The sequence below is a fragment of the Vidua macroura genome, chromosome 13, assembly GCF_024509145.1.
Source record: "Vidua macroura isolate BioBank_ID:100142 chromosome 13, ASM2450914v1, whole genome shotgun sequence".
Taxonomy (NCBI): Eukaryota; Metazoa; Chordata; class Aves; order Passeriformes; family Viduidae; genus Vidua; species Vidua macroura.
In genome coordinates this window covers 2,042,661-2,067,687 of record NC_071583.1, presented here as the reverse complement: position 1 = coordinate 2,067,687, position 25,027 = coordinate 2,042,661, and the positions used below count along the sequence as shown (strand labels likewise).

Sequence of the window (25,027 nt, the reverse complement as noted above, 5' to 3'; positions counted from 1 at the left end):
CAAAAAAATCCTGGTTTTGTTGCTCCCCTGGTCCCATCCCATGTTGTTCTTCAGAGAAAATACGGACAAAAGTTCAGAGTTTTCTCCACCAGATGTTTCTGAGGGCTCAGCTCCTGTCATCAGGGAAGATTGGGTTGAACTCCAGAGATGAGGAGAATGGTTTTTGATTTATAATCATTTTGCCACAGAAAAAAAGTTTTGGAACCAACCCTTCTGGCAAAACTGAATTGAATTTGGTGGGCAATGTAGTTTTTTTTTTTTTAAAGTAGGGATGTTTTCAAATTGGAAATATTTCTGAAAGACATTTCATTTAGCGATCACAACTTTGGGGGTTTCCATTTCAAATGAACATTTCTCCTTTTAAAACTGAGGGGAAATATAAAATGAGAAAACATTAAAAAGGAGTGAAAGAGCAAGAACAAAGTGAAATCTTTCATGTTAAGGAAAGAATCTGGAGTTGATTTAAACAGGTTTTAATTTTTTTAATTCGATGATTTAAAGATTCTTTGTGCTGTGTGTTTCTCTTGATTTTTCCCATGTGGGGAGTAAATTAACAAACTCATCAGTTGTACAGTTTTGCTGTACCCACAGCCAAGGCTGCCTTCCTTGGAAAGCAGTAAATGGAGCCTTTGGAACACTCCCACCATAGCATATATCGAGTTCTAATCTCATTATTGCAATGAATTTACCGCTCTGGATCCTACACAAAAGCTGCCACTGTGGCTCGTGCTGCTTTTCACACCCATCGTGGCATTTCAGCAGAGAAGCTCGAGGTTTTTTTGGGAAGAGGAGTGTCCTGCTGTCAGTCTGTCATGCTGGGAAGTCTTTCCATCTCTTCCCTGGGAGTGGAGGAATTCCCAGTGGAGAGGTGGCAGACAGGCGCCTCCCCTGCTGCAGGTTTTAAAGATAATTGACTAAAATATCGTCCTTGTTGTCTTGAGGATGGTGATTTTCCAGGGAACCAGTTGGGTTTTTTAGGCAACTTGTGCTTTGCAGCCAGTACTGAAAAGAGATCTCTTAAAAAAAAAAAAAAAAAACCAACTTGCATTCTGTACTCTGGGCTCTGGAGTTTTGCATGGCAGCAAAATTTTATAGGGGAAAGTAACTTATTGCAAACTTTTATACAAATAGTTGGGAAAAGAACATAGTTTTCCTTAATTATTGGGTTTTTTTAAAAGCTTAGAAATGTTGTTTCATGACTGAAATACAACTGTAATGGTGGCAGAGCTTTCCAGTTGCTTTTGGAAGGTCAGGGCTGGTGCTTGGAGAGGGAAACGCTCTGGAGGTGCAGAAAGGTGCAGGTTTGAATGGATTTGAGGAAGAAATTTTTTACCATCAGGGTGGGCAGGCCCTGGCACAGGTGCCCAGATCAGCTGGGGCTGCCCCTGGATCCCTGGCAGTGCCCAAGGCCAGGCTGGACACTGGGGCTGGGAGCTCCTGGGACAGTGGGAGGTGTCCCTGCCATGGCAGGGGTGGCACTGGGTGGGTTTTAGGGTCCCTGCAGCCCAAACCACTGGGTGCTCAGTGTGCTCTGGGCTATCAGAGGTGCTGCCCACGTGCACTGACGTGCTCTGCAGGTCACAGTGAGGCTCTGACAGCTCCACTCCTTTAAACCTCTTTATGCCTCTGTGCGTGGCATAAAATAAGAAAAAAGAAGAAAAAGAAATTCAAATTTGCCTGCTTGCTGTAGATAACCCAGCGTTGTCAGCTTCTCTGCGTGCTGCTGGAGGCTGTCAGGGAGGGTTGACTTGTGCTGTGTTTCACTCTTGTATCAGTGTTTGTTTTCTCCTCCGTTGGCATATCAGTGACACTGAAGTTGTTTGACACCCTCGTTGCAGCAGAAAAGGTTAATTAAACGTGCAAGATCCGTTCTTGCTGCCTTTTCTGTGCTCTGAGCCCCTGCACCAGGCTGTGTTTCACTGCTCTCCACAAACACTTCTTCCAGGGCTGAGTCCCCCTTGATGGATCGACCTTCCCATGGAAACATGCTCCTGTTAATGCAATTACAGCAGCTAACTTCTGTTTCCTTGACTGATGGAACTCTGAATGACACATCTCCTTGCTGGGTCTCTTGTTCTCCCTGCTGTCCCAGCCTCAGGTTAATTCCTGGCAAAGGCTCCTGGTGGGATTCTTGGGGCTGTCCCGTGCAGGGCCAACAGCTGCGCTTGACCCTTGTGGGTTTCTACTGACTCAGAATATTCCCTGATCCTGAATCATCAAATTGGACTGCACAGCCTCTTCCTTTCCACCTTTCAGCAGCTCCAAGTGCTGGTGCTGCCTTCCTGACCTGGCAGCTTGTTCCCTGTGCCAGCTGAATCCCGTGGCTGAGGCAGGTGAGGTCCTCAGCAGGACACAGGGTTCTCTTCTCCCAGTTTCTCCCAGTTTCTCCAGGGCCCTCCACACCCTCAGCTGTGTGTTTTGGGATGCACTCCCATTGACCTGATTGTATTTTTAATCTGGCTGCTCATAAATTTTACATTTGCTAACCCTCCGCAGGGCTAAGATTTATATCCTGAGCAAACAGCAATGCCAACAATTATTTTTTTCCTGGCACAAGTACAGTAAACAGATTACCTTAACCAGCTAATTTAAAAAGAAATTGCCTTTTTTGTTCATAAAGCCAGCATCAAGGAGATGCTTATTTATTATTGATGTTTAATTCATGGTAAGTTTAGATGCTCTTTCAGCCCTATCTTCTTTTGTTGGTATTTGTGACCCCAAGGCTGCTCATCCCTGGGTTTGAGCTCCTTGGGCTCTGCTTCCCTATATTGACTCTGATGAGGCAATGCAACATCTTGAGATCCCCCTTCCCAACAAAATATTTCACCTCAATACCAGAAAATATGAAAAATAGTTGCTGGTTGAGGTGATATGGACGTGCTCAGTGGGGTTGGGAGTGACAGCACAGGGGAGGCCTGAGGAGCTGCACCACCACTGAGAACGTTTGTTTTGTGGGATTTGGACACAAAACATGGGATTTGTCCCTGGCTTTCCAGTCAGATCCACGCTGGGAAATATCCAAGCTCCAAAGCAGCTCAGCTGGAGCCAGCACGGATGCAGGTGCTGCCTCAGTATCACCTGTGCTGCTCCAGCATCTCCCATCCTCTCCTGCTCTGGCAAAGGAAAGGAGTTAAAAATTGCAGCTCAAATGCTTTCCAAAAGTGTCAGCACAGCAGCATCTGCATTAGCAGACAGACAGACTTCTCTGTCACTAATTACAGTTCTGTGCAGCATTTTCTGAGATATTCAGCAAAACCCATTTAATTGTCTGGGCCCCTTTTCAGATTAAATCCTTCTCGAATCTAAGTCCCACTAGGAATTTGTGAGGCTCCTTAATTTTGCAGTGAAAAGAGTCCTCCTTTCATCAGCGGGCCTGTGTTTTATTTGGGCAAAAGCCACTTTATGCCACTCTGTAAAACAGCCTCAGATGTAAATCAGATTATTCTCTTCACTATGGCCAGAGGTCTAAAAAGGAAGTTTGCACAAGTGAAAATCAGGCAGTTTTATGTCCGCTCAGTTTAGGTCCAAAATCACAAATAATTCGCTGAAAATTTGAATAAAGTGAGTTTCTGGACTGATAAAAAGACAAGAAAATTCCTGTACATAGGGCAAGTGCATTATGGTATTATTACTATATTATCATTAATTATCTTTCACATCACTCACTAGAAAACCCTGTTATCACCTTTTACACAGGTAAAAGTTAGTACAGGGAGGAGTAACTCTGGGTTTTGAATTCTTTGCTGCCCAAGGGAGGTCTTACATCCAGAACAACTTCCTGCACAGAGCACAGACATGTTCCATCAACTTTTCCTTTTCCAAGGGATTGCTGGAGCCCTGCTTACAGAGAAATCCAAGTTTTGGAGATTCAGAAAAAGTCTCGTGTTATCATCATTGTTGTTTGGAGAATCATCTCTCCAGCAGGAGAAGCAAAAACACAAATTGGGTGAAACACAAATAGAAATGAAATGTGAAGGCTACTCATGGAACACCCCACACCTCCCTTACACCCCTGAGCACTTCACTTTAGTGTCAGGATGAAAAATAACTAAAATAACTAAAAAATAACTAAACCCACGAGTATGGGTCCCTGTGGGTGTGCCTGTAACACCCACAGCCCACAAAAACTGGGGACAAAATCCTGCAGTGGTGCAGAACAGCTCGTGGAACAGGAGGTAAATGAGAGGAAGGGATGACTGAAGTGGTTTTATCAGCTGGGTTAAGTCTTTCAGATTTTTCTGTTTCTTTTCCTCTGGTGTTTAATATTTTAGTGCCAAGCAGAACCCCCAGGCTGGGTTAGTAGGGTCAGTCTTGTAGAGTTTCCAAATACTCAGCCAAATGGAGATTTTTTTTTTTTTTTTTTTAGGTACAGCATTCCAGCAGATTGGTTTGGTGCAGGATTTGCACACCTTGAAGTTGTACAGATCTCAAACAGTCCTTGACTGGCAGTAGAGGTCAGGAGGGAGGAGAGGAAGAGAGAGGAGAAGGCATAACTTGAGGTCTGGTTTCACATCCCTGTGATCTTTGGGAAGGAAACAAATCAGGATCTGAGGGGTTTGTGCACAGGAGCTGTGTCCCCATTCAGGGCAGGATGAGCACTTCTCTGCACACGAGCCTGCACTCTTTATTTCCAGTTACTCATCTGTTTTTCCCAGCTGGTTGTTTTTGGGTTTTTTTTTTTTTTTTTTTCACTTCTTACACTTGGCTTTCTGGTCTTTAGACTGCTCTGATCCTGGGCTCAGTCTCAATCTCCTTAGAATAGAGATGGTAATGGACAAGTCATTCAGCCTTTCATCTGCCATTAATGATGAATTACACAGCCTGCACCAGGTCATCAGCTGCTAGAAATTGGCTTAGGAACACTGAAATCAATACACACCAGCTGAGAATTGGATTCTGGATATGTATTAGCACCTCATTTGCCTGAGTCTTTGTGGTTGTTTTGAACTCGCAGATGATTGCAGAGTCCTACAGGTTTATTTCTGATATTTCTCCTTTACTTCTGGGGGTTTGTTACTCATTTTTGAGGTGATGCATCATCACCTACCACATAATTTCATTTTCAAATATCTTTTAGGACATGATTTCCTACTTTTGCCTTTTAATTTATTACAGTGAAGGACAGACTGCCCCTGGACTTTTTTGTCTTAGACAAGTAAGAATATATTTGGGCATATTTACCTGGTTTTAACTGTCCCACTTTGTGTTGGTGAAGACTGAAAGGTGATCAAAGATAAACAGGGGTTTTTTTCTCACTATTTCCATCACTTTTCTTCAGTCCCCCTGAGTACAAACTCCAGAAATCTCCTAGGAGGGGGAGATTTTTCTTTAAAGCAATCCTTATGTAAGAGTCGTGCTTATATCTCTTAGCTTTTTCTTCCACTTTATAGATTTAGCATATGAATTTTGCTTGCAACTCAGATGAATTCTTAATCAGCTTCCAGATTTTTCCTCCAGGATGTTTCCAAGGCCAGTACTATCTTAAGTACTCCAAGCAGGACCAAAATATCTCCTGTAAAATAATTTCTCTTTGGTCAGCGCCGCTGAAACGATCCAAAGGACATTTTTCTAGACCAGTCACAAATTAAAACTTGTCATTATCTCCAAGAACGTCGCTATACCAGGAAATGTTGTGGAGAGGAGCTGGTTTCATCCCCTTACCCAAATTATTTTAATTATCATGCCTGAACTCTCGTGTCGTGTTACCTTGGTCCGATCCCCAGTGGGCGCCTGTCAAATTCCATTAGGTTGTGGCCACTCTGCTTTGGTGGCTCACAGATATTTGCAGCATGAGCCAACCCCTGAGTATTCCCCAAGACAAAGCCAAGAGCTTCTCTCTGCACTGAACTGTTGAGAGGAGAGCTTGACCTAATTAGAAAAAGCTCCCAAAGAGCAGCAGAGAACGAACTCCCGCCGAAGAAACGGCTCAGAGCTTTTCGCTGAGATGATTTTGTGACCTGTGCTGCTCGCTCTGGAGTTGCCTGCACCATAAATGGCTTTGGAATTTGGAATTTTATCGGTTCAAATCACTGGAGGGGGTTAGGGTGGTGTGGGGTGGGGGCTGCACCAAAGGGTGACATGAATTTGGGGTGGCAGCTTCCAGCACTGCACGTCTCAGTCTCAGCGCTCAGGGCAGGAGTTGGGATGAACAACCCACAAACCACCCCAAAAAATGCCTTTTGGAGAGAATTTCCCTTATTTGGGGAAAATTATTATTTCCCTTATTTGGGGAGTCTGTAAGAAATGAGGATGAATTCTGAATTTTCTGTCCTTCTCTCCACGGGAGTTATCTTTGTTTTTCCACAGCACACATGCAGGTTATAGAGCACAGCTTACCACTCATGGCTTCATGGCTTTTCTTGATTTGCAGACTAATTCCAGTTGTTTTGTCTGGGTGTTTTTTTTTTTTTTTTTTTTTTTTTTTTGTTGTTGTTGTTGTTGTGGGGTTTTTTTTGGTTTTTTTGGGTTTATTTTTGGTTTTTTGGGGTTTTTTTTTTTAGCTTTGTTTTCATGTGGGAAATCCGTAAAACAGCGCAGCAAAACTAAAAAAGGCAAATGGATGTGTGTGGGTTTTATAGAGCTCCTTTCATGGGATCATAAAATTCCCTTCAAAATGATGAGTTAGATGCTGTTAGAATAGTAAATATGTAAATTCATGAGTAATTTGCAAATGTCCTTGAGCCACTGAACCCGTTGCAATTGCTCAGCTCAATGGAATTGTTCAAGTTCTTACTCCAGATGACAGAACTGACTTTCATCTTCCTACATTTAAAGGCTTTCCCTTTAGATACTGACAATAAACAAGCTTAAAATATTACAGGGGCAGGAGGGGCAGCCAGAGAAATAAACACCATTCACTTCTCCTTTCCCTTCTGCATTGCCAGGATGCTCAGTTCACCTTTTATTTTTTGGAATTCCCTTGGAGCTGAGGCGCTGTGGAAAACTCTCCACCTCATCTCTGCTTCGTAGGCACATTCAGGGTGCCAGGGGTGGTATTTTAAACACAACCTGAGCTCTCTGAATTTGGATTTCCAGCATCCCATCATCACAGACATGCCCCTCTTTTGGGTATAATCATACCAATTTGCCATTTTGATGTGGTATTTTAAAATTCATCCTTTCAAGCCCATCTCTGGGCCCCTGTCCCCGTCCAAAGGAGATGTGTAAAGTTGTTACTGGCTTTGAGGAATCTTAATTTTTTTTTTCTTTTATCTGATTACACAGGGAATAGCATTAATCAGGTTCTTGGAGACCTCTGCTGGTAATACCATCCTGCTAAGTCAGATGCTCTTATGTCAAAATAGGACAAATGCCCATTAAAAAATCAGAACTCTATTGTTTAATGGGACTTTCTGAAAAGTATTATAAATATATTATATTAATATTACTAATAAGATCTTAAATAGATAGTATTGCATATTGTAAATATATCTGGACAAAAGGCAACTCTTAAGAAAGTCTGAGGTTTTGGGTGGTCTTCAAAACCATGTGGCAATTTTAGTGGAATTTAGTGGAATCTGGCTAAACTCAAACTCTATTAAAAAAAAAAAAAGCCAACAAACTGATAAAATTTTGTGAAACACCATTAAAAATACAGTCTCACAAGAGGCTGAAAACTGCCGGCACTAGTTTTCACCAAATTCTACCAAAATGTGTCTCCAATATCTGCTTGTGGCCTTTCTGGGTTTATTCAGTGTCATTCATGCAATTATTGGGTCCAAAGATTTTTCTTTCCTGTGGCCATGGAGATCTGGCCATGATCGAGACAAGACTGAGAGCCTGGACCTGAAGCAGTGCCTGTAACCATGCAGAGTTACTGGAATAACCTCAATTTCAATGCAGAACTAGTTCTAAATTACATGTTTTGAAGTCTGCAGCTAAATTTTAGAGCTTTGAAGCCCAAGTTATTGAGACCTTGAGGAGGGAAATGTCTCTATTTGAAAGACCAGGTGCGTAACTACTGCTTTGTTTTTGCAGGAGGAGCAGAGTTTCTGAAGCTACTCCTTTTCTTTAAGGGTTTTTACTACAAATAAAATAAAAGTAGCTTCTGATCTTGGCCTGTGCCACCTTCAGAAAGCAGCACTGGACTCAAGGAAGAACAGTAATCTTTAGCAGTTCTTATGATGCCTTTTTGGGGCTACCTAAAAACAGAGGCCAGACAGAATTAAGGGAAAAAAAAGTTCTAATATTTATTGAAGAGCTTCAGGTACATTTAGGGCAGACAAAGAGATTACTGCTCTTCCTTGAGTCCAGTGCTGCTTTCTGAAGGTGGCACAGGCCAAGATCAGAATAAAAAGCTCTAATATTTATTGAAGAGCTTCAGGTACATTTAGGGCAGACATTGCCCAAAATGGACAATGGGTCACAGGTTTTTATACTTTTATAAGTTTGGTCCATTTGCATATTGGGGGTGAACCTCCCAATTACAGCTTCAGGTAATGAAGTCACTGACCCCAAGTTTGCTCCCCCAAGTCACTTTTGTTCCCATCTCTCTGGCCTGAGGCAGTGAGGTGTCCTTGATTGCCAGGCCTGGAGAGGAATTGTTGTGCCTGCCCCAGATGGGGAAGCAGCAGCTCACACTGAGTGTGGAGTTTGGAGTTACACACTGAAGAACTGCAGGGTGACAAATAGACGGGAAATAGAAACGCTGAAATCCCAACGCTATCAAGTCCAACGTTCTGATAAGGGAAGAAACGTCTGTTTGGCAGCACAGAGCTGCTGCTCCCAGGCACGAGGCTTCCCTCCCTGCTTGCCTTGCAGCCCAGCCCAGCTGGACACAGCAGATCAGCGACGTGCACGCGGCCATCGAGGAGCGCGTGTCCTGGGAATGCCGCGCCAGCGGCCGCCCCAAGCCCTCCTACCGCTGGCTCAAGGACGGGGAGCCCCTGCTGCCACAGGTAGGCACTGCTGGAAGCCCCTGGGGATGGGAGCTGTGGGTGCCGTGGTGCTCTGCCAGCTCTCTGATCTCTGGGCGTTTGTTTGTTTTGGGGTGGGGAGGATGGAGGTGCTCTGGGATCGCGGAATGGTTTGGGTTGGAAGGGACCTTCAAGATCATCTCGTTCCACCCCTCACTGTCCCAGGCTGCTCCAAGCCCTGTCCAGCCTGGCCTTGGACACTGTCAAGGATCCAGGGGCAGCCACAGCTGCTCTGGGCACCCTGTGCCAGGGCCTGCCCACCCTCACAGGAAATCCCCCGTTCCTTCCCATGCCTGGTACTTCTTCATCCATTCATTTGAAATATGACAATTGACCCTAAATTATATAGTGAATCGTATTATAGGATCTGCCCGCTGACTCCAGCGAGCTCCCCAGGCCAGGGCAGTAGGGAAAATCAGCTGGAAAAGTTGGAGAAGACCTCCAGAAGGATCAAACCGCAGGACTCTGTTTATTTCAGTTATGTCATGATGGTGCCTGGTGGCACCTCCCTACAGCTCCAGGAGCTGCTGGCAGGGACAAGCAGGGCACACAACAGCTCTACATTGAGAGCTCTCCTCCCCAAAATGAAGGATCCATGATGCAAACCTAAGGCTGGAAAGAAGAAGGAATGGCTGAATGGGGTTTTGGATATGTCACTAGAGAATGATCACCCTAAATTCTTTTAATTTATGATGTTTAGGTGAACTTCAGGTGATAATGAAACCTCGGGGTGCCTGCTGGTGTTTAATGGTGTTCCCACTCGTCCTGCTGGGCTGTGTCCCTGTGCAGGAGCTGTGGAATTACACCTCTCCCACCAGCACGTCTGCCCAACCTCTCCTGGAGGGGCATCACCCAGCCCATGATCCCACCTTCCCACCACAAACTCAGCCAAGTCACCAAAGCTTTGGTTTCACAGTAGCCAGCCCTTTTTCCCCTTCATTTCCTGTGAAAGAACATGGCAGCCCCAATTTGATCAAACCCTGATAAAAATTGCACAAACATTAAATTTCTGCCCTAAGGCCAAGTAGAAAACCAAAAGCTCTTTATTTTAGACTTTTTTTTTTTTTAATGTCAAACTCCTGGGGAGGGAGGGAACACTTTGCTGTACTTATTAGAATTGATAACTCGAGCTCCATATCCTCAGGCTGACAAATGATAGCCTGGTCTTTCACTCCACACACTAATTCTGGTTGCTTCACGCTGGTCACTGGCAGATGGTCCTGTTCTTAAATCATGTTAGTGGCTGATGTGAAGTAAAGGATCGTTAAATTATTATCATTTACATTGTTTTCAGTAAACTGCAGAAGATTTTAAATGTTTCTGTCTGTGCTGGCTGAGATGGCAACCAGTCTTAGCAGCCTGCATTGCCATATACACTCCAAATGTGCCAGGAGTTCAGGTTGGAAATCAGGAGGAATTTCTCCATGGAAAGGGTGAATTTCTCCATTGGAACTGCCATGGGAGGTGTCCAAGAAACACCTGCATGTGCTATAGTTCAGTTGCTATGGTGGTGTTTGGTCGAAGGCTGGACACAGTGATCCTGGAGGTCTTTTCCAACCTTAATGACTCTGTGATCCCATGGAAATACCAATATTTGAAATGTTTCTGAGGATGGGCTTGGCTGTGATGTGCCACTGTGGAACAGAAGTGCATTTCTTGCTTCAAGCTTATCTCCTTGAAAGGGATATTAATCTAAATGCTTTGGGTATTAAATCAATGAGGGGTCAAGGGAAGGTCCTCCAATTTAAATTGCATTTACCAGCTCCTGTATTGGTTTCACCATTTAGTCTCTAGCCTGACATAAATTCGGCTGGCAGACAAATAAATTGCAGCATGCAAATTCCTCCCGTTACCGCTACTTCGCTTTGCCCACCTTGCTGTAAAATACAGCACGACAACCTCTGGGTGCATGTTCTGAGGAGGCTCGTTGGTGTTCTTGTTCATTTTGGAGTTTGTCTTGCTGTCCCCCAGGGCAGGGTGCAGCTGGAGCAGGGCTCTCTCACCATTCCCAACGTGAGTCTCTCGGACGCGGGGATGTACCAGTGCGTGGCGGAGAACAGGCACGGCGTCATCTTTGCCAGCGCAGAGCTCAGTGTCATAGGTGAGTGCACGTCCCTGAGCGCTGCCAGCCTCCCAAATCCACAGCAGCCCCTGCCCAGGCTGCAGCAGCTGGAGCAGAAGGGGGTCTTTGACGGTTTGTTTCTAAGGAAGGCGTGAAATGAAAACTTGAGGCAGTGGAGAGCAGAGAACAGATGTTTTTTACTTCATCCCACATTCCCACATCCCTCCAGGAGCCGGCAGGTGTGTTCACTCTCCTGCTGCTTAAAGCTATTTCTGGAGAAACCTGAGCACTCAGAACATCCAGGGCCATAAGTGCCCAGTCCTGGCTGCAGAGGTGACTCTGCTCAGGACACGGTGACAAACCTGCTGTCTGAAGAGACCATTCAGCAATCTAACTGCAAACAAAATTCCCCCATCCCAAAGAAAAGCATCTTCCACCCCACAGTTCTGTGCACAGCTGCTCTGCTCCTCCCAGAAAAAAGCAGGAGAAGCTCATGTGAATCCGAGTGGGGAAATACCTGAGGGGGGGGGAACAGAGATTACAGAGCCAGGATCGTCTCAGCGGTGCCCGTGCCAGGGCAGGAGGCAATGGACACAAACTGAAACCTGGAAATACCACTTAAAATAAGAAAAACTTTATTTTGAGGTTGGTTGGACACTAGAACAAATTGTCCAGAGATATCCTGTCCTTGGAGATGCTCAACATCCAACTGGCCACGGCCTTGGGCAACGTCCTGTGGCTGCTCCTGGGTGGGCAGGGGTGGGGTGGGACCACCCCAGAGGTCCCTACCAGGCTGCAACTCAATCCCAAACCATGTTTTTGAACAAGAGGCAGCCCTAGTCAGCCTAGGGGTGTATTTTCAAAGGGTTAAACACAATTCCTGATTACAAAATAACGGTTTCATTGCTCTCAAACCAAAAGTTCAGTAGCAGCATTCTCTGATTTATCCTGAAGAACAAAGCATGAGGTTTTTTCCAGCTATGGGATTTTCAATTATTGGTCATTTTTTATCATCAGTGATAGATGCCTGCATAGAAAAAAAATTCATTTGAAGGATTATCTGTGTTGCTGTTGGAGAAAAGTACGATAATGGTCCATAAATTAGACTTCACAATGCTGAGATTTATTGGACATGAAAGAAATCGAAATAAACCCACTGATGCTTCTCTTGTCTATTTAAAACCTGATAAAAACGGACCTTTGGGAAGGAGGAAGATGTTTTCAGAGGAGAGAGGTTTAGTCCTTGTTGGTGGGGACTCCCAGGGTGTCCTTGTACCCAGCAGCTCCTCGTGTCCACACAAAAAACAGATTTTGGAGGGTCTGGTCTGAGAAAGCTGGCAAGGAATATTTATTTGGCCAATTTCTTACTTGGGTTCTGCAGCTCTGTTTCTGTCTGTCACAGGAAAAGCACCTAAATTGTGTCCTGCAGATAAATTCCTGTGCATTCTGTGATTTAACTTGGCACATTTTGAGAGGAAAGCAGCAGGTTTGCCTTTTCACTAGAGTTTCAAAGCAGGGCAACATTCTGAGCCCTCCCTGGGAAATTTTAGCTTTTAACCAGATCTGAGTGTTGAAATGGTTGTTTTAAAAGGTCCTGAAGTTAAGCACTTGCTACTGCTGTTGTTTAATCATCTCAAGTGAGACTTACACCAAAATTAAGTGAAAGAGAGAAATGGAAAATTACAGACTGAGCTTTTCTCAGAGTGATTCTTCTCAATTATTGTTGTCAATTATCTTGCCTGGAGTCTTTAAATAAAAGCAGAATCCAGTGGTGCTGGACATTGTAGAAGACATATTTCAAGATGCAGTCTTGTCTTACAGAATTTTCAGGCCAAATGTTTAAAAAACAAATTGGAAAAATGAAATGTGGGCTAGAGTGGGAAAAAAAGCTCATTAAAATCCCTGCTTGACAAACAAAAGGTGTGAATAAATTCATTACTCCTGAAGTGGCACAGGGAAGTTGTGGCAGTGCTGAGAAATGAGCCCAGAGTTTCTAAATGTCAAATGACGACGTTTTGAACGTCACAGAACAAAACCCATGGAGTGTCTCACACAGGAGCAAGAAAATTCAGCAAATGACTCACAAAAAAACCAGTCTAAACTGTTTATTACAGAGATGGGAGTAATAGGATTGTTCAAAAAAAATCTCTTTTGCTTACAAATTTGGGACAATCATCTGAGAAATTTGTTTCAGAAGTGATGATATATTAATAATGATATAAATAATAATGCATTTGGTTCTGAGTGCATTGGTGGGAAGTGTCTTCAGGATGTCTCCTTTAATTCTGGAGTGTTCTACGAAGCCAGTGCTGGTTTCAGGGCTCTTTTATAGCATTTAATATCATACCTGTGTTTCTGAGTGCCAAAATTAAGTCCCTGCCTGTGATTAGACGTGGAAAACAAAACAGCTCAGAGGTCACTGAACTCTGCTGCAGGAACTTGGAGGACTACTGGATCACAAAGCCCATCCCATTTTCAGTGTGGGATTGTGCTTTATTCACCTCTTGGGCAGCAGGAATGATAGCCAAAAGAATTGAGGCAGATGAGGTGCCCTGAGGAAAAAGGAATTTGCTGGGTTTTGTCTCCCAGCTGCTGCAGGTGAGCTTTGGATCCTGTCACGGGGCTTCGAGGTGATGCAGAGCAGGGAGATCTCAACTCTGATCTCCCAGGGGCAGCGATAAGAGAGCCAAGGACAGTGCAGGGAACTGAGGGATCCAGGGCTGGAGCAGGGGGGATCCGGGAATGGAGCAAGGGGAATCCAGGGATGGAGAAAAGGGGATCCAGGGATGGAACAGGAGGGATCCAGGGCAGAAAAAGGAGAGATCCAGGAATGGAGCAGGAAGGAACCAGGGATGGAACAGGAGAGATCCAGGGATGGAGCAGGAGAGATCCAGGGCAGGCGCAGGGGGGATATGGGGCTGGAGCAGGGAGGATCCGGAGATGGAGCAGGAGAGATCCAGGGATGGAACAGGAGGGATCCAGGGATGGAACAGGAGGGGTCCAGGGATGGAACAGGAGGGGTCCAGGGATGGAACAGGAGGGGTCCAGGGCAGAAAAAGGAGAGATCCAGGAATAGAGCAGGAAGGAACCAGGGCAGAAAAAGGAGAGATCCAGGGATGGAACAGGAGGGGTCCAGGGCTGGAGCACAAGAGATCCAGGGATGGAACAGGAGGGATCCAGGGATGGAACAGGAGGGGTCCAGGGCAGAAAAAGGAGAGATCCAGGGATGGAGCAGGAAGGAACCAGGGCAGAAGGAGGAGGGAACCAGGGCAGGAGCAGGGAGGATGGCAGGAAAAGGTGATTCTTTGTGCCCTGCAGCCAACAAGTCTTGCTTGGTTCAGGACCTGGCTGTATCAATGTCTCCCACATTTATAGAATTTAAATATATAACCCAGTTTAATGCAATAATTATGAATAGGAAGCATAAAAGCGTCAACTTTTCTGGAAGTATTAAAATTTCTGATTAATTATATGGCTTCTGTGTTTGTGAGAACTTCCCTGCCTGACAGAAGGATGATCCTGACACAGAAAAAGGAAACACTTTATACTCCTCATGCACGAGGTTCCTAGGGGTGCTGGCCCAGTAAGATGTGCATGGTGGGGTTACTGGTTTCTCAGATTTTTGGCTGAACACACATTTTTAAACAAATCAAGTATTTTTTTTTTGCAGTGAAAGAAGCACTCAGGTGCCTTTTTACCCCATCCAGACTTCACTAGTTCATAAAGTCCAATCATTTAGGAATTGTAAGTGAGGAATTTTGTAATGTTCAAATGAGTCTGGCTTTGTTTTTTTCCCCAAGGGAATTCTGATCTGGTTTGTGTCGATTTTGCTTTCAGCCATCGGGCCAGACTTTTCCAAAACCCTGCTGAAGAAGTTAACTCTTGTTAAAGTGGGTGGTGAAGTCATCATTGAGTGCAAGCCCAAAGCCTCCCCCAGACCTACTTATTCTTGGAAGAAAGGAAAAGACATCCTAAGAGAAAATGAGAGGTAATGTCTTAAAGTTACCATTTCTTTCATTAACTAACCCAGGGACTTTCAGCAATCAAAGCTAAATTTGTCATTAATAGCTTTGCAAAATTGACTTGCAAATACATGAGGAAACAGCCTGTGTTCAATCCCAAGGAGCTGGGGGTGAGATTCCCATTCCCATGGTGCTCATCCCATCTCTGTCTGCTATTAAATCATCCCTGCCAGGAAGCTGATAAAGATGCACTCAAAAAAAAACTGAATATTTTGCCTCTGCAGTGCTCTAAATAACCTTTGTTTAAAAAAAAAAAAATAGATTCCCAGGAGATAAAAGCCTCCACTGCAAATTGCACAGCTCTGGTACATTACTCAGTGTCCTGCAAACAGGAATTTTTTGGGGGCAATGATTAATTTGACAGTTCTAATGCCTGACTGGAAGGTGGCTTTCTCAGACTGGCCAAATATTTATTTTATTTTATTTTATTTTATTTTATTTTATTTTATTTTATTTTATATTCAAAAGCCAGCTTTTCAAATCCTCCTCTGTGCTGTTGATTAGTTGTTGGCTTTGTAGAGGTGTGGTTGTGCCACCTGCACAGCACCTGAGAGCAGGACATGGAAAACTGTCCTTGACACTCCTCCAAAACACGATGTGGCACTAGGATTGATGAGGAGAATCCTGTCCTATTAGTAAAGATCAAAAAGCCAGAAATGGGAGGAAATTGCTATATTTTAAAGCTTTAAATATATTTAAAAGCTTTAGATACAGTTAGAGCTGTTCTTTTACCTTGGAAAGCCTAATCTTGCTCCACCCAGCCTGTAATGCCCATTGAAATAGAGACTGTGGTGGGGGGTCTGAGTGTGCAGAAAGCTCCAGTCCATTTACAGCCAGATTCAAATATTGAGCACCCAGTTTCTGACAGGTTTAGCTCCTTTCCCTGACCCTTACCCAGCTGTTTTCTGTGGGCTGTTTGCTTCACCCCTTGGCATGAAAGGAGCTGGTGATGGATGACACAAAGCTTCCTTTAGCAGGCAGGGCACAGAGCTGCTGAGGTCAAAGTTGTCATGGATCAAGGTGTATTGATTTTTAAAACTGAAATAACCTGCTCTCCTGGGGAGGGTGGGGCCAAGGGAGGAGTGTTTGGGGCTGGAAGCTTTGGAGAGTTTGGGGCTGGAACCTTTGGAGAGTTTGGGGCTGGAACCTTTGGAGTGTTTGGGGCTGGAAGCTTTGCAGTGTTTGGGGCTGGAAGCTTTGGAGTGTTTGGGGCTGGAAGCTTTGCAGTGTTTGGGACTGGAAGCTTTGCAGTGTTTGGGACTGGAAGCTTTGCAGTGTTTGGGACTGGAAGCTTTGCAGTGTTTGGGACTGGAAGGGGGTGCTGGAAGCTTTGGAGTGTTTGGGGCTGGAAGCTTTGGAGAGTTTGGGGCTGGAAGCTTTGGAGTGTTTGGGGCTGGAAGCTTTGCAGTGTTTGGGGCTGGAAGGGTGGGAATGTTTGGGGCTGGAAGAGGATGCTGGAAGCTTTGGAGTGTTTGGGGCTGGAAGGGTGGGAGTGTTTGTTTGGGGCTGGAAGCTTTGCAGTGTTTGGGGCTAGAAGCTTTGCAGTGTTTGGGGCTGGAAGGGGGTGCTGGAAGCTTTGCAGTGTTTGGGGCTGGAAGCTTTGCAGTGTCAGCCCCACCAGGTCCCGGTGTCCCCGTGCTGGCTGGCACAGTCTGGATGTGCTGCTTGCTCTGAGGCCGTTGCCCTTGGCACAGCACAGCTCCTGCCCCTCACTGTAATTCAGGAGTGGGAGTGCTCAGCAGGGCTGGGGCAGTGGGGTGGGCACAGCCTGGGCTCAGGGGCAAACCCAGCCAGGTGTGCTGCGGGCTCTCGTGGCAGTGCTGGGCTCCTGCTGAGCCACAACCAGGAGCCTCCCACCTGGGCACGCAGCCCTGGATGGCAAACCAGACGTGAAATGTGCCCAAGCAGGCGTGAAATCCTGAGCTCCTTCAGCCCAGGGGTTTTCCAGACAGCGGGATCACCCAGCAGAACTTTTAGACAGGCGTAGGAGAAGAAACTTCAATGAAATCTCTGCTTAAACTGTCGTTAAAGGGTCCTGTGAGTGCCAGAGAGGCACCCGAACATCTGGATCCTGCAGGTTGATCACGTGAAGGTTAATCAATATAGATGATCCTTCCAATTCCAGGTGGAGTCAAAAGCAGCTCTGTGGCAGGGCTTGCTTTGCATGCTGATGCTCAGCCTGAAGGCTGCCATGGCAATCACTTCAGAGTCTCTCCTGGGGCTTTCGTGGCTTTTCGGCCGGTGTGTGATGTTAAATTCCTTGCTGCAGACACTGTGCGTGGTTCTTGCTGCTGAGACTCCGGCTCTGGAGGCTCCTGCTGTCCAGGAGGCAAAACAAAGTGTGTTCTTCAATGTTTGCCCAGAGAGCAGAGACTACCACGGTGAAAAAAAAAAAAAAAAAAAAGAAAAGAAAAAGAAAAAAGAGCTTTTTAGGTTTCACTTTCTTCTCTGGAGGCTGAGGTAATGTGTGCTGCACCTCTAATGAATCACATGGCCTGAGGGCATCTCTTACTGGTGGTTCAGAACTGTGCAATTGTGTTATTAGGAATTCGCCCTGGGGTACAATTATATTATTGCAGTCATTAAAGGCACTTCATCTCCATAATAATGGAAATCCTGCCTCGGAGGCCTAACTGAGTCAAAATGATGTTGGGGGCCTGACTCCAGAAGGTAAATTTTATATAGGAACAGCTCTAGCACAGATACAGATGAATTGCAAATGCTGTTTGGAAACAAAGACTATTTCTGTGTGGGAAAACACAGGGATCATTTTCCATCCTTGAGGTTCCCTTCACATTCCAGTGCAAAGTGAGCTCTCCCCTCTGTGGGAAAGATCTTTACTCCTGGCAATGCTGCTCCTCTCAGGGCCACTGGGAGAGCAGGAGCAGGTGAGACATGATTAAAATCCACCTATTCCCAGGAAAGCCGGGCTCAGGAGCAGGGGGTGCCTTTCTGGTGGCCCCTGAGTTTGCCTTAGCCCACCACTAAAGAAGGTTGGTAGCCCAACAAGCCCCCAGGTGCTGGCCCGTGGCAGAGCAGCACCCCAGGGCTTGGCTGTGGGAACGGTGGGGTTTCACACCTGGGCTGAGGTGCTCCTGTGCCAACAAACTGGGCCTTTCTGTCCCTCCACGGCACAGAAGGTGTCGGAACCCAAGGTGTCCCTCAGACACTCTTGGATGTTCCAGGTCCAGGGCAGAAGCCTCTGAGACCCTGGCAGGCAGCCAGAAACCCTTGTGGTTTTGAATTTGACCCATAGAACAATTTACCAACCTTGCAGGAAGAACAAGAAATCACAAAAGTTTAGATATTATAATAGAAGTAGTCACAAGGTGAAAGGTAGGATTTTTGAGTGCTGTACAGGAGGGTTTAGGCCTTGTACAGAGGGGTCTGAGTTTTATACATGGGGGTCAGAGGTTCTAAGATGGAGGGATTTGGGCGTGCCCTGTCCTCCTTCTTTCTCCTTCCTATTCCCCATGTTCTTGGTGATGCTGGCACTCACAGATTGGTTTAGAGTAGAAAGCCACTGTTCAGTATAGGTGATAGGCACTGGGGAAAAACTATAAACATTTAATAGGTAATGTGTGATATAAAAGATGGCACCAGCCCCTTGGGTGGGAGAGATGAAGACGAAGGGAGACGGAGAGAGACACAGAGGGAGAAGGAGTCAGGGAGAATGTCAGGAAGTCTGTGTGCCTTGAGATAACGTGCAATAAACTGCCTTGAGACCAGACAACTGAAGACTACTGAGCCTTTCTTTGAAGGCACGGGTTGGAGGAGAGACTTTACCACCACCCGGGGTCACCCCAATCTGGGGGAAGACTCCGGCAAGAGGGAACTGGCTTTTAGTAACCTGGCACTGTTCAGTCAGAGCATCTTAAGGAAATCCCTCATGGGATTGGGCAAGGGCTGCGTGTTGCTCGTTGGTGTGGAGTGATTGTGCTGGAGCAGTCTGGACATACTCCTGAATCGTGCACTGCAGGGGGACCTGCCTGAGCAGGGGGTTGGATGTGATGACCCGCAGTGATCCTTTCCAGCCTGAACCGTTCTGGGAGCAGTGGTGGAAGGGGCTGCTCAGCCCTGCAGGGTCTGCATCGCTTCCCCTGCAAGCCTGCCCTCTTCTTTCAGGTCTTGTTTTGGGTCTAGGCAAAGGGGTTTTCATTTTTCATGTCATAATGGCAATAATTCCACTTATTATTCCTCACAGAGTGAGACAGGGACATTTCCCAGAGATGTAGCATTGTGTGGTTCAAGAGCAGATTCACGTTTCCCCACAGCTTCCCACTTTTCCCCTTCTCCTTGACTCCCCAGTAGCAAAAAGAGTGCAGGAAAAGCAAGAAAACCTTTATTTAAAATATGTACACAACAGTCTTAATTCCTAATGTTCTCCTAGAGCTACTGGAAGTCATATTTACCCTGCCACCAGAAACGTGCTCAGGCTGGGACAGAAAAATAATTGTACTTTTAAGCCCCAAAACAAATTGCTCTTCTCTCATTCTTCTTCATGTAAAGCTCCTACATCATTAGAGCTGTGTCTTTTCCAGGAATGTACAGTGCCTGCATTGTTTATACAGCTTAATTGTAAAGAAAGAAATGCATAAAAAAAACAAATTATGTTCTGTGCTGGTAGCAAAGAATATGAAAGTGTCCAATTAAACAACCATTCCCTATGACTTGTGTAATAGCAACATCTGTTATCCTAATTAAACAAGTTTCTGTATAAAGGGACCCTCTTGGTGCACTTTGTTGGAGCAGGATCTGACCCAGATACTCCAGGCACGCTCAGGGATCCTGGTGGAAATCCTCCCAGTTGGTGCCATTATCTCGCAGTGCTGACAAGCTCTGTGATGTGTGAGCTTGCACACGCACAGCCACAGCGCTTACAGCAGGAACACTGTTCTTTTTTTGTAGCTGAAAGCCAACAAAAGCACAGGAAGAGGCAGCACATGGTGCCATTTTCCCAGCGAGTTCAGCCACGGAAGCGTTTGGAAGTGTAAGGAGTGCCTGGTGAACTCAGTCCTTGTCAAACAGCTCTGGGGACAGAGAACCCAGACAGTGATTTGTTACCCAAAGTGCCTTGTCTGCTCCAAGAGTTCAGTAATTTGGTCCAGATTTTCCCAAGTATTTCACTGTTGTCTCCACCACAGCCCGGAGTCAGGACAGTCTAGGAGGATAATTCGGTTTGCAAAGTCGTGAATCCCAGAATGGTTTGGTTTGGGAGAGACCTTAAAACTCATCCTGGTGTGGATGCAGTGAGCAGGGACACCTTTCACTACCCCAGGGTGCTCCAAGCCCCATCCAGCCTGGCCTTGGACATTTCCAGGGATGTGGCAGCCACAGCTGGTGTCCTGAACAGAAGGTGAGGGCTTGGGACTGGGAGGGAGCAGCGGGAATGGGACAGAGCTCGGGGCTGTTCACCCTTCCCTCAGTGAAAACCCGGCCAGAGCTCCCCAAAACCCCAGCCTCCTCAGAAGGAAGGACAGCAGGCAGCTGGAGCTGGGAAGCCTCTTGGATATGTTAATTCACAGCAGTGCCTCCAGGCTCATTAATTTGGCAGGGAATGTTAATTTGTTGGTAAAGAAGAACATCATCCAGCGCCGGCGCTGCAGCTGCTCTGGAGAGGAGCTGAGGGGACACCGAGCTGCTCCCGCCTGTCCTCGGTCCCCTGGCTGGCACGGAGCCATTGGGAACCACCAGGTAAAGCTGAAGCAGTGAATCCCTTCTCCAGGAGCTGCAGTGATTCTGGCCAAGGAAAAGCAGAAAGCTCTCACCTGATTTTTTTTTTTGGTGTCCTCTGCACTTCAAAGCTGTCCAGTAAGTCTTGTCTCCCTGAAAGAGTCCAGCCATGGTTTTCTCCAAAGTTCACATCCTCAGGATCTCCTCACAAAGGCTGTCCAGTTATGGACCCCCTCCTACAGATATTCTTTTATAACAGGAATTTTAAAGTATCCATGTTGATGCTGCATCATTTTGAGGAGGAAAAATGGTAAAATTGAACAAGAAAATCTTCTCCCCCATTCTTCCAGCATGTCTTGAGTACAAAAAGTTGTATAAATTCCAGTTTTATATTTGTTGCCTCAAACTTCCTAATTAGTGCTTAATTACTTTAAACAGCCAGAAAGAAAATGGCAAGAGGACGGACAGCACATCTTTCCCAGGCTGGGGCCAGGGTACAAACCATGGTGATATTTTTATCCTGATTACTTGAGAGATGAATTGCCAGCAGTGTCCTTTGGACACACAGCCTAGTGACACTTCAACAGAAAAGAAAACCTCAAGGGATGCTTCCCATCATTGCTTCGCATTAATTGTGTTGACTCTTTGTATTTATTTATTTTTTTTTTTTTACATAAAGCACCTGTGCAATTTCTTGAAGGCAGACAGGTAACCAAACCATCAATAACTTGTCGGGTTTTCATTACATCCTGCCTGGGCAAAATGAAAAATGACACCCTGCAAATGGCTTTCTGAAGTTTGAATCGACAGCGCAGCATTCATCTCACTTTGCAAAGACTGTGGCATGAGATGGCTCTACTTCATTGCAACATCTGAAAGAACTGACTTGTCCACTTATTTTAACCAATTTTCTGCAGAAAGAGAGTAAAATGAACCAGGAAGCCCCTGGATTTGGTGGTCAGAAGCCTTGGAAAGCTGTTGTCCTTGATGGCCTCCTGTTCATAAGCTGTTTGCCAGCAGGAGCTGGTTTCAGATCTGTGTTGATCTGGAAGTGTCCATGGCCAGGCTGGATTGGGATTTGGAGCAGCCTGGTCTTTGGAAGGTGTCCCTGCCCATAGGAGGTGGGACTGGATGAGCTTTAGGGTCCCTCCCACCCCAACCCATCCTGTGATTCTGTGATCACACCACGTTTTGGCACTGAAAGGGCTGTCCAGCCCAGGGCAGTGGTGGAGTCCCCATCCCTGGGAGATTAAAAAGATGTGGCACTTGGGGACAGGGGCCAGTGGTGGCCTTGGCAGTGCCAGGTTAACAGCTGGAGTCAATGTTCTTCGAGGGCATTACCTAAAAGTGATTTTATGATTCTATAAATGTTTCCAGCTAGAGGTTACCTGAGGAGGATTAGAGACTTGTGTAGAATCCAGGTTCGGTGCTGGTTTATTTTGTATGCATGAGCAATTAGGCTGATCCCTAAAATTTCCATTTCATCCATCTGCTCCCGTAGAAGCAGGAGATGATTTCCTGTTTCCAGCCACAAACTGCTGCCGAATGCTCTGACGAGTGCAGTCCCAGCCTGTGCCAAGTTTCAGCTGGCAGTCCTGGAATGAGCCTCTCCCTCATGCCGTGGCACAGTCTCCTGTAACATCAGCAATCTGTTCCTGTTTCCCCAGCAGATTATTTGCAGCGTGGTGATGTTGTAGTGCTCTGTGAAACACGTGTAGGACATCACTGCTGCCTGTGCTGCTGCTGGAGCTGGCTCAGAACCGTGCTGGGCCAAACCTGCAGGGCTGCTGTGCCCCAAGGGCTCAAGAGAAGTCAAAGGGCTTTCACTTGATGCTTGTGTGTTAATTTTAAAAGCACAGCTCTGCTTGCAGAGGTGGAGAGGGTGAAGGATCCAGAGCTCTGTCCCAGAGGCATCCGACCTCCAGAGCACAGTGAGATGTGTCCTGTTAAAAGCAGGATGAGGATATCCTTAAGAGAAATGTGTCACAGGGGGCCAAGAGAAATCATCAGGCTTTCACCTCAGTGCTTGTGGATTAATTTTAAAAGCAGAGCTCTGCTTGCAGAGGTAGAGGGGGTGAAGGATCCAGAGCTCTGTCCCAGAGGCATCTGAGCTGTGGAGTGTAGTCAGACATGTCCCGTGTTGACATCCTTAAAAGCAGGATGAAGATATCCTTAAGAGAAACCTGTCACAAGGGGTCAAGAGAAATCATCAGGCTTTCACCTGGGTGCTTGTGGATTAATTTTAAAAGCAGCATTCTGCTTGCAGAGGTGGAGGGGGTGAAGGATGCAGAGCTCTGTCCCTGAGGCATCCGACCTCCGGATCACAGCCAGCCGCGTCCCGTGTTGACATCCTTAAAAGAAATGCGTCACTTGCTGCTGCTCCTGCTTGAGGTCTCTCATGGTTTTATGATTATTAAATTCATCTCTGGGTGCTGAACACGCAGCTACAAGTTGTTCCTCCCTCTGTGTAAAGCTGCTCCAGGAAGGAGCCGGTCCCTCCCCACAGTGCCGCCGTCGGAGGGAGCAGGATGGGGTTTGCTCCGTGGCGAGCACACCCTGCAGCCACGGCTTCCCAAAGAAATGCCTGGCATCAGCCTCCTGAATGCACTTTGGAACTGATGTGTAGCTTCCTGCTTGTCCTCCAGCTGAAGAAAGCAGCGATAGTGATTTTAGTATGTCTGTAGCATTTCGAAGGAAAAAATTATTATCAGATGTTTCTTCTCTTGGGTGTTTTTATGGTGAAGAGCAAGCAGGCAATGATTTTACAGTTAGGGCCACACGCTGAGATGCACTTTTAGAATCCAAGGAAATCATTACATGTCTAAAGGGGAAGAAGGTTTTCTAATGAACATTTCAGACTTGGTGATATTTTTGATGGCTATTCAAACATCATTTTGAAGTGATGTAAATGTGTCCTTGGCTCTCACAAACCTGTTAATGTCCATTACAAGCCGAGTGCGTAATTTCTCTTTGTACTTTGGGCATTTTTTGTTGGAACCAGAGGGAAAGATGTGTTATCTTTGAAAGGCTGTGCCTTTGGGCTTGAATTCGGGTGGTATCAGCTGGAACAAATAAGCTGAGAATGCATTTGCTGCCTCTGCTCTGATCTCACGAACGCTCCCAGAAACGCTTTGTGTCAGCAGCTGATGCACTGAAAATCTTGCATGGATCTTTTTTTTTCTCATAAGAGAATAATTTTTACGAGCTCCAGTGGAGTCCCCTTTGATTGTTATGTTCTACAAACCTCCACAGTGTTTGCTGTAGGTAGAGAGTGGTGGCTTGTCCTTTTCAGGAAGGCGTTGTTGGCGTGGGTGGCTGGACACTGCGCTCCAAACGCGATTCCTGGGATTTCCACTGTCCCTCTCCATGGACTAGAAGCCATTTCATTCCCATGCCTTGGGCTATAGCCAGTGCCCTGGAAGAATGAGCACAGCAAGTATTTCACTGAACATTAGACAAGAGTGAAAGCAGGGGTGGCTTTGCAGCCCCTGCTGCTGCCCAGACAGGATTTTCCTCGCTTGCGAGCGCAGGAGGACGCGTGTGGAGAGCTGTGTCTCTGCTGGCTAATTGTGCACAAAGGGAGGGTTCAGCTTCTCATGAGGTGCTTTTCAGTTTGCTTCACCCCTCCACTGCCACCAGAAGAGCTGGTCCAGGTCCTGAGCCTTTTGTTTGGAGTGTGGAGCGTGCCTGTCCCTCACGGTGCCATCACAGCGTTCGTGGTTTATCGGTCAGCTTTGTCTGCAAAATAAACTGCCAGCTGGAGGGGCTGTGTCAAAAGGGCCACTTCCCTGGGGGATGGTCTTCATTTCCCACCCAAATCAGTGGAAAATTGGCTCTTTGCACCATCAGACCCTTCTGGACTTGCAGAATCTTCCCATATCAAATTGTCATTGCCTCACATCTCAGGAATGAAAGCTGTTGTAAAAACAAAGCTTTCCTTTGCTTTACTCAAATCTGCTTGCTCAAATATTTATTTTGATGGCATGGGCTTTCTGACTGTATTTATTTTAATTTTGTGTGTAGTAAAAAAAAAAAAAAGTGCTTGGAGAGAGAAGGTAAAAATGTTTCTATTATTTGAAATTCTCCACAGCCCCCTCGCTCCCTTCAGGGTCCCTCACAGTTCTTATGTTTGGTTTTCATTTGTTTCCTCCTGTTACCAGTATCCCTTAGGAAAGATATTTTCCAGAGAACTGTTCTTCTTAGATAACCTAGGGATATTGTTGTATTTGAATTATAACTCCAGGCATCTCCGAACAATCTACATGAAGTCTCTAATAGCTGTAAATGCTCCCTTCCTTTCCTCCTGCCTCCCTGCTCCATCAGGATGAGGTTCTGTCACTTCAGACTTGTCTTAA

The 25,027-nt window shown here is 46.0% G+C and overlaps 1 protein-coding gene across 1 annotated transcript in view; it reads left to right on the top strand.

Moving 5' to 3' along the window:
* The window catches only part of LOC128814146 (contactin-4), a 281,500-nt gene that overhangs the window by 217,595 nt on the left and 38,878 nt on the right, over window positions 1–25,027 (top strand). Inside the window, exons 10-12 of the mRNA XM_053989737.1 lie at window positions 8,761–8,897; window positions 10,887–11,016; window positions 14,815–14,965. Of these exons, the coding sequence (XP_053845712.1) occupies window positions 8,761–8,897; window positions 10,887–11,016; window positions 14,815–14,965 (418 nt within the window). The remainder of the gene's footprint in view (window positions 1–8,760; window positions 8,898–10,886; window positions 11,017–14,814; window positions 14,966–25,027) is intronic.